This window comes from Pararge aegeria, chromosome 16, assembly GCF_905163445.1.
Source record: "Pararge aegeria chromosome 16, ilParAegt1.1, whole genome shotgun sequence".
Classification (NCBI taxonomy): domain Eukaryota; kingdom Metazoa; phylum Arthropoda; class Insecta; order Lepidoptera; family Nymphalidae; genus Pararge; species Pararge aegeria.
In genome coordinates, this window is record NC_053195.1 from 6,602,579 (window position 1) to 6,612,590 (window position 10,012).

Below are 10,012 nucleotides of genomic sequence, written 5' to 3' on the forward strand. Positions count from 1 at the left end.
CTGGTACATATTTTTTTAATTCTTTGATTAAACAATAATTTACTTATTTATGAGTTGGAAATAGAGGTAGTATAGAATATCTTTATTTCATGCGATGTTCATTATTTAGTGTTACAATTACGTATTTGTAAACGAGGTAAGAAACGTGACTAACTTGAACTAAATTATATTCTCGGCACCTTTGCACCTTGGCACGAAACCTTTTCAGTGTAAGTTCAACTTGCACTCGAAGGGTTTCGTTAGGGAGTTAGGAAATTGGCGGTGTCAACTCCCGTGCCTCAGAGAGTACGTTCCGGTTATTATTACTGTGTATAGTAGTCGGTAGACCACCGCACCGCATTGGAGCAGCGTGGTGGGTCTATACTCTATGAAACCGTTTCTAAGAGAGCAGGACCGTGCCCAGCATATAGACTACTAATGACAATGATTACATTTTTATGTACATTAATGACAATGACTACATTTTTATGTATATTTAAAAATTAACGGATTTAAATAAAATTAGGTATAGTGGTAACAGATATTCCGGGACAACATATGGGATACCTTTATCCCGATAAACACTAACTTTCCTTCCGGGAAACGGGATGAAAATTGTTATCAATTTTACTTCATAGCTCCGTTAAATTTGAACCGATTTTAATAATTATTTTTTCATTTGACTGTGGGTACTACCAAGCATGAGGGTGGATGTATGGATGTACGTATCAACTAAAATAATGACAACTCAGTATACCCTGTAAAATAATAGTGGGTACATAGCTAGCCACGATGATTATGATGTTAGCATCACATCAATTCTAGCTTCTCGATTGACTCATACGCGGACGAAGTCGCGAGGGTCCGCTAGTAATAAATATACCCACTACGACAATACACACATCGACATCTATCCCCAAAGTAAGCGTCGCTTGTGTTATAGGTACTAAGATGACTGATTAATATTTTTATGAATATAATACACAAAAATACTAACAATAAACAGATAAACACCCAGACACTGAAAAACAATTATGTTCATTCCACAAACATTTCCAGTTGTGGGAATCGAACCCACATCATTGAACGCAGAAAGCTAGGTTGATGCTCACTGCGATCGACCGTAATGAGTTGAGAGTTCTACAATATTAAAACAGAATGGTTTCGTATTTATTTTTAATCTAATTATAGCCCCTTTTTATCTCATTATATTTCATCACACATAAAGATAAGCAACGTATCGAAAGAGTAAAGCAATCCAATATCCAACACTGAAATGTAAGCGTACGAAAACGATAGTAGGTAAATTTATTACCTGATTAATTTTACTGTATGTAAGCTACACGGTGACGGCATGTCAAAATACAGTAGTCCATCCCTCCTCTTCCTGCAGTTTTCGTACGAGGCAATTGAGATAATGTAAAGGAAAACGGGCTGCAGAGTCCTCTTTACCATGTACTGCGATCACCAACCCGCTGGCCGCTAGCATGGTGATTATGGGCACACCCTCCCATTGGGTCCAGCTGTTATAGCCTGTTGACAATTTATTAGGTAAACGGTCAAACATTTTCACTCAAATTACGTAACAGAATATTATTATATCGACATAGGAGTTATTTAAATATTAAATATTCACGTTCTTAGGTAAGGGGTACTATATCATATGTAATATTAGTATGTAAAGTATACGTAATGTATCTGTATAATTGTCTAAATTGCCTGTTGCACTATCACTTTTTTTAAATATATCTTCAACAAAACGTTGTCCGGAAGACATCACTTCCAGCGATAAAGCCGCCTTTGCACAAATATAAAGTTGTTTAAGATCGTTTGTTTAGTTTTGGTTGTTTCTTTCTTTTTGTATATGCAATAGGTAAAGACTTCCTCTTTCTAAGGTTCTTAATTTCTTTTTAATATTTTTTTGATTAAGTGTTTCATGCAAGTAGGCTATATATACCACAGCGAATTAGGTCCTTTATACGTACATAATATTACTACCACAACAGAATATACCGCAAAACGTCACTCTCGTTATAATCACGGTGACATCATTCATTATTGTGCCGACACTTCCACTCCCTATCAAACTCAACATTGTCCGTATCTGAACGCACGACCTCGTGATAATTTTTATTCCAGTTCAAGGAATCGACTGTTTTGACACTTTCCTTCCTTTAACAGTCCAGTCAGTTAGGCAGTCAGTCAGTGAGTAGTTACCAACATCACATCAAATCTTTTCGAACCTATTCGATTTTAAATCGTACATATTCAATGCTAGTTTGTAAAAACTTTACACATCCTACACCGTTGCACATTAAACTCGAAGCTAAACTTAATTGATAGTACCAAGTGCTATCCTTTTCTACGTATAACATAGAATCCGCACCAATGTCTATAGGTATTCACCGTCTGCACCAGAGATGTTTAGAAATAATTTATTGGAATAAACGATACATGAGGTGTTGCGCGAGACCATAAATCGCAGATAATCCCGGAATTTTAACGTCATCTTGATGTCTTGATTTATGACCTCAAGGGTGTTCAGAATAATCCCAAGTCCAAAAATCCACACATTCAACATCAACCTACGCCGTGCCTTATAGGAGATAGATACCATTTCTTTTTTTTCTTTTATCTAGGTGAAAAAGCGTTATCGCTACCTCTGTCATTTTGGGCAGGACAGAGATTATGGGAGACTCGTATACCCAAACTAAAAACCACCACGGCTTGTCCCTCTCGTTGGCTTTACTAGACCCGGGGAACCCGTTTTATACTTCCTGGACGTCTACCAACCGCCCCAACCGAGTTTCAGGGCTCCAACGCTCCTCAGACAGTAGGGAGACTCATATAGTGATGGGTAGCTAGCACAGGAGGTGCCCTAAGGTCGAGGTCCCAAGAGCGACTCCTCACTAGCAACGGGGTCAACTCCACACGGGCTTGTGCTTCCCCGCAACCTCCGGTTACGCTATAACAACTCTTACGGTGGTTACCAGTGACAATCCAGCTGAAACATTAACAGAAGCAATAAGCTTGTCGTAGCTTATTGAAAGCGATTAACAATCTTTACACACACTGTACTAGTAGTGTCTACCGTGGGAAGTCGACTAGAGACAGGGGCAATTTGGGAATTTATAATTTCTGATTCTCTCATTCGACAAAGACTTGCTTCCAAGAGATTTACGGTAGTGTATTCATATAACTGCCATACCCGTAACAGTTTAGCCCCTATCATCTCAGACTGCATACTTCCACCAGATATTATTTAGGTCAAGGACTAACTTATAGGGAATGTAATAAAAATTTCCCCATAGGAAACAGGGCAACAGAGCTCGATTTAAAAATAATATCATCTCCATCATCATCACTTCAACCGATGGACGTTAGTCCACTGTTGGACATAGGTCTTTTGTAGGGCGTTCGAAATTCCACGATTCCGGGCCGCTTGTTTCCATCGGCACCCTGCGACTCGTTGATGTCGTCTGTCCACCTAGTTGGGGGTCGACCCACGCTGCTTTCACCGGTGCGGAGTTGCCACTACATCACCGAGAGATCCCAACGTCCATCGGTATTCCGAGTTATGTGCCCTGCCCATTGCCACTTCAGCTTCGCGACTCATTGAGCTATGTCAGTAGCTCTGGTACTTCTATGGATCTCCTCGTTTCTGATTTGATCACGTAGAGATACTCCTAACATAGTTCTTTCCATCGGGCTCTGAGTGACTCTTAGTCTTCTTATGAGGCCCATAGTTAGCGACCACGTTTTAGATCCGTCATCCGTCCACGTAAGTCATCACTGACAACACGCACTATTCAAAGACTTTGGTTTTCAGGCACTGAGGGATTTTGGACGAAAAGATGTCACGAAGTTTTCCGAACGTTTCCCATTCGAGTTTCTCGAAATTGGACTACCCCAACTGGATCGTGTGTTCTAGGTATAAGTACTCGTTAACAATTAAATAATAATATCTAACCTAAATTTAATATAATCGATTTGGCTAAAATCTCTTTTTTTACTGAAATATAATACAGCATATTTTATTTGCTAAAAAAGTATCTACCTTTCTAAAATTGAAAATATGTATAAAGTCAGTTAAGTTTTATTTATGTTTATCGATAAAAAAATAATAGGAAATGTAACTTTTCTAGGAGTATAAAGATGATGCAAATTTAAACAAAAGAATCTGCAACCGTAGTGTTTATTATATGCAAATTATTTGATATGCAAACTAGCTTACTAAAGGAATGCCACGAGATAAATAATAAACCTACCTACCCAATAGAAAAAAGGAAACAAAGCAACATAATTTCCACTTAACTGACTCATTTACGATACGTTGCCTCTTTATCACACACATCCACCCACACACACATACACTTTATTTGCCTCACGAACACGCACGCACATACGTTCACACACACACACACACATACACTCATGCACACACTCATACACATTTAAATCACCATTTAATTACCCAATCTCCAAAAATAAACATTTTATTTATTTTTCTTTAATATTTTTGCATGTTGCATGTTAAATCTATATCCAAAATAAAATATACTTGTCGTAGTCTTATGTTGTTGTATCAAAAATTATATAGGGGAGTGCACTGATATCTATAGTACGAGTTTTTACTCAGTTTAGGTACCAGTGATTCAACCGTACATAGTACTAAGCTATGATTTCTGTCACAATTTAATAATCGTGTGAATAAATGATTTTATTATTATTATTATTATTATTATGAGTTACATACGTGCAACAAATAATTACATAAAGGGACGGTTACACGAGCAACGAAAAATTTGCTATATAATTCCAGGGGGAGCTAAATTCTACGGACATAATTTCTGGTTACGGACTTCTGTCTGATAGCAGAGCGTATCTACTAACTAAATAAATTAAAACTACGCTCACAAGAATTCTCCGCGCAGCCTTTCTTCGTGCAGACTCTCTTAGATATTCTCACTGTTTCTCTTCTGTTTTTCTTTTCAACTTTGTAGTCTTATTTTTGCCACCCCTCTTAACTAGACAGCATGCGGGCACGTCACGTCGCTGTTCGCTAAGATGACTAAACGTAAACAGAACACTATGCATTTCACTTTTCTTTAGCAAGTCACATTACATAAGCAGATGAATTTACGAGATAAATAGTCTCGGTAATTTCCGTTAATAATTGATCTAAAACCCACTTTAAACGGTTTCGCAATTTAACCGGTTAAATAAACGAAACCGAAACCGAAATGATTCCGATATCAGGGTTAATGACCGGAACTTGTTTGTAGTTTTTTCGTTTACCAAGCCCTGGTGTAATGAGACAAATGAGTTAAACTATATCCCACTACATACGCAGTATGTTATTCTTATTGGCGCGGTTGAGCAATAAAGTATAATTTCAGCAATTGCAGAAACAATATTGAAACATTTTTAGGAATTGATTCAGATATGCTCCAATACCTTCAGCAGTGTACTAACACTCAATTTTATTTGATTCCTATAAATGTTAGACCTTGCTTGCAAACACACCTGGCGGTAAGTGATGATGCAGTCTAAGATGGTAGTGGCCTAACCTGTTAGGGATTCAATCAAGAGAAGACACGACAAGTCAAGGGCAGTCAATTGTAGTGGAATAAAAAATCGCTAAACCGCTTAGCGGGATGTCTTAGTCGGGCGGGTGGTAATTAGCCACGGCCGAAGCCTCCCACCAGACCAGACAAGAGGAAGCTCAGAAATTGTAAATTCCAAAACTGCCACGTATTTGCACGTATCGAACCAGGTACCTCAAACTTAAAAACATAACGCTTACTGCTGCGCCTTAGAGGCCGTAAATTGCTCGTGTAACTGCACCTTTAGTAGAGCGGGTTTGGTCGGTTTTATTTGTTTTCTTAAAATTAAGCAGGTAGGAATTCTCGTCTCTCGTCTTGAGGAACTTTCTGCTGAGTGCCGTAAATTTTAAAATTCCACCGTAGATTCCACATGCCGCGTGGAAACCCATTAGAGGCATGTTTTTATTTTTATTCTACTACAGTACAGTTGAATGTTTTTGCAATCTCACCTATTGGTAAATGTTGATGAAGTCTATGATTGTAGCGACCTAGCCATTTATATTAAACACTTACTGCGTGGAAGCCGAAGGGGATATGGGTTTATTATAACTTCCATACACCTAATTGTTTAGTCCACAAAAATCTAATCTGCATGATAGAGTTACCACTAGGTTACACAATAACACTTCTCTCTCACTCTGTTGTTGTTATCAATTCTAGCGGAATAAAAAAAAACATAACCCGTTTCGTACTGGAACATTAAATAACTTGACCCTTGAGAAAGTTAAAGTTCAACCCCCGACGTACACATAATACGTACAATATAGCGTACATTATTCTAATAGTCAAGCCCTTTTAATTGACACGCAAAGTGATGGAGATGTCAAAAAATATGTAATCCGCCATTTTATGGCGGCAGCCATCTTGGCTGGCGGTCGATTATAACCTAAGAACAGTCCTGACTAATTCACCTTTGAAATAAAAAAACAAAACCAAAATCGGTTCATCTGTTTGGGAAATTCGTTACCACAGACCGACACACAAACAGACACGTCAAACTTGTAGCACCCCGCCATTTTTGCGTCATCAGGTCGTCGTCGTCGGTTAAAGACCTGAATTCGCAAATTGCCTCTGCCGGGGAAGGAACCCGGGACCAACAATTTGTAGAACACAGCGCTCACCACTACGCTGGGGAGATCGATGTATTGTAAAATGTCTTTCATTAGACTCTCAAGGCCCCTGCGGTTTTTGAGGCAGTCTGTATGTAACTTTAGGTTGTTCGAAAATAGCTACTTGTCAAACTGGTCTTAATATTTTAATTTTTTTTTTGATGAAATGAAACTTTTAGACGTCCGGTATATATAAATAAACGGGTCGAAAATTAAATTCATACGGTCTACCTCTTCTAACTTCGATCAATGTCTAACAGTAAATTAAAAATTAAAGTCTTATCATAAACGAGTGTTTAGTTTTTCATGTAAGGCAAGCACATATCCGTTATGATTCATTTTTTGCTATTATTCATCTGGGTAGGTTACCTACTTTATAAAAGGTATTTCTTTTTTTTTTATTAGGTATAACACTGACAGTTACACTACCACAGAGGAAAAATGAAACAGAGGCAAAGCTTGAGGCGCGTGTTTGCGTGAGCACAGGCGCTACGTCGCGTAAGGAGAGAAATCGGTTTATATCGGCTCGCACAGCACAGGCGCTCAAGCCTGGGTTGCCAGATCGATTCTTCCTGTTATCAGGATCAATAACCGATTTTTCGGGATTTAAGGGCTTTGGTCGGGAGAAACAAAAAAAAATAAGTTAATAATTTTAATTATACATAATATATTAAGTAAACAAACATATTTTTGCATTGCACTGTAGATATAAGAAAAAAATAACATACTAGGTATTTGTGACACATAAAATAAGAACCGAATGGGCATGTTTCTTGTTTTTGTTCTTGCCATAAGTATTTGTCATTTTTTTTGTGTCTTGTTTGCAAGTTACGTTTGACGAAAATGTGAACCTAAAATTATCGAACTTGTTTTTCGGGAGATTATTTGCTTTGTCGGGAGTCGGGAGGACATCCCGCCAATTCCCGACCGTCTGGCAACCCTAGCTCAAGCTCAGGGGCTGCAGTACACGTCCCGCGTCGTGTTTTCTTTAATTTAATGTTAATGATAATAATTTAAATAGTTTTTAAATTTAATTTTATAAAAAAATTATCCTAAATGCTAAAATACTTTAATTTTTTCTCTAAATATTTCTTTTACATCATGAATTTTCTCGCAATAGAAGTGAAAAGTTGTATGTATCACGCGATAGCAAAGTTTTTTGTTTCTTCTGCCTTGGAATGCCTTACTAGACTCAGGATTCTAATTTACCTAATTCTTCCTAGCTCGAATCCTTCACTAGCTCTGGATTTAAACTAGGCAATCACAACAAAAATAAACTTTGCCATCTTGTTGAACAAATAACTACTGTGCCAACCAGACCAAAATAGGTATAAATTTTGCTCTCTTCTTAGAAGCTTTGACTCTGTTCCGTTTCTCCTCTGTGACACTACACCTAGTGGGTAAGCCTTCGAATTTCCTTTCGGGGGACCGAGTCCGATCTCCGGCACGTACCACTAACTTTTAAAATTAAGTGGCCAGGGTGGTGGACTACGGCCTAAACCCTTCTTACTGTGGGAGGAGGGTAATGTGTTGATATGATTATGATAAATAACGGATCGATGATAGCCTAAAATATTCGTTAACATGTTGCATGTTGCATTATTAAAGAACAATATCATTACTCTACTCACTATTGGGCACAGGCCTATAGAAGAGAGTGTTTTTAAGCATATGCCCACCAAGCTGCTCCAATGCGGCACGGCGGACTTTAACTTTTATCATAACAATACATTATCATATAACGTTACAATATTGTACATATTGGTATGTAATCCGACAGGATGTTATGTAAAGTACAGCACCATTTTTATACTTGCCAATTTAGTTTAGCTTAGAGATTTATGTTCTTTGTTTTAGATCAAGTATAGCAATATATTGAGATCTGACTAATTAGTTTAGCTCAGAGGTGTGCGTACTGGTTTAGAACTTGCACCGATATCTGCAGCGTGAAGATGATTACAATATCAGCCTCATAACAAGGGGCCTTAGACATAACACTGTGGAAGTAGGCAATACAAACAAAACCTTGTTTCGACATAAAACTGTGCCTTGTACTCGTATGACTTCAACAATATTAACAACCGAGTTAAGATTGCCTACAAGAATCGCTATAAAACCCTTATTTAGTAAAACTACTATTGGTTTTTAGGTCCCTGTACCGTTGTCTTAGTACATCACATACTTACACACTGTACATTACATTGTACACACGTACATACATACGTACTGTACATTGTCTTAGTAGTATAGTTGAGCTCTTTATGAAAGAGCTTATCCAGGGAAATAATACCGCCAGACTTATTTCTGCCGCCAAATCGCATTGTGTGTACCTGTATGTCCACCGGTACCGGTGTAAATACAGGTACGTGAGGCTTAAAACATACGCTTTAGGTTTATTGGCACAAAACGGCGCTTTGTAGAACGTATTCCTTACATGCACTGTGTGTAGTACCGTTTATAGGCGATGAAGTGAACGTACTCGTAAATACAGTATATTGTACACCATACGCAGTTTCGTGCACTTTATACATGCGCAAAAGCATTGCCTACCCAATTTTTCTCATATAAGTCGTGTAGTATTAGGATTTTTCCATATTATGCCATCTTCCTGCTTTATGCATACCCTGGTCAAAAGCTATATGCACGCCACTGACCATACGTACCTTAAGTAACGAGAAGTGTTTATACTGAAAAGGTACAATAGGCAGCAATATCGCTTATCGCGATTGTTTTCCACTTACTATCACCCTTATTGAGGTGGGACCTTAATAAGGGTGAACCAGCTGGGCAAATAACTCCACTAATAAACAGGAATATAGAGCTTGGACTCAAAACTAAGCCAATTTTATATTCATCACGTATATCTTGCCAGGGGATATTTTTATTTCTATACCTAGCCCTGCAATATGTTATATGAGCTAAGTGGAAGATGAAGATACCTATCGTTGCTCCAATGCGTTATTAGCCATAACTTATTCAGACACTTCTGATCAAAACATGTTTCGACAGCTGGTGCTAATTCGCCGCTCGCTTTTTGCCATCCGTTCAAATGTCCAATCTGCAACCCCGAAGTCCGAACCTAGTATAAACTAAGTTCAGCTTGCTTGAACTCGTTTCGTTCAACGGTGTAATGAGGTGAGATAGCCGCCACTAATTTCCTGCATCCTATGCTGCCTGGGAAGCGAACCCAAGAAGTCGTGATCTGAAGTCAAATATGCCAAACACTCGACCAAAAAGGCAAGGCACGTCTACTTTTAAGTTCGTTCATGAAATGTATCAGGAAGTGGTTTTGTTTTAGTAGGAAGTACATTAAATTGC

The 10,012-nt window shown here is 38.2% G+C and overlaps 1 protein-coding gene across 1 annotated transcript in view; it reads right to left on the minus strand.

The window, feature by feature from the left end:
• Positions 1 to 5,034, minus strand: part of LOC120630324 (ATP-binding cassette sub-family G member 1) — a 96,342-nt gene extending 91,308 nt beyond the window's left edge. Inside the window, exons 1-2 of the mRNA XM_039899516.1 lie at positions 4,897 to 5,034; positions 1,295 to 1,512 (exon numbers count right to left, since the gene is read on the minus strand). Coding sequence (XP_039755450.1) covers positions 1,295 to 1,434 — 140 coding nt within the window. The 5' untranslated portion in view covers positions 1,435 to 1,512; positions 4,897 to 5,034. The remainder of the gene's footprint in view (positions 1 to 1,294; positions 1,513 to 4,896) is intronic.
• Between the last annotated feature and the right edge of the window lie 4,978 nt (positions 5,035 to 10,012).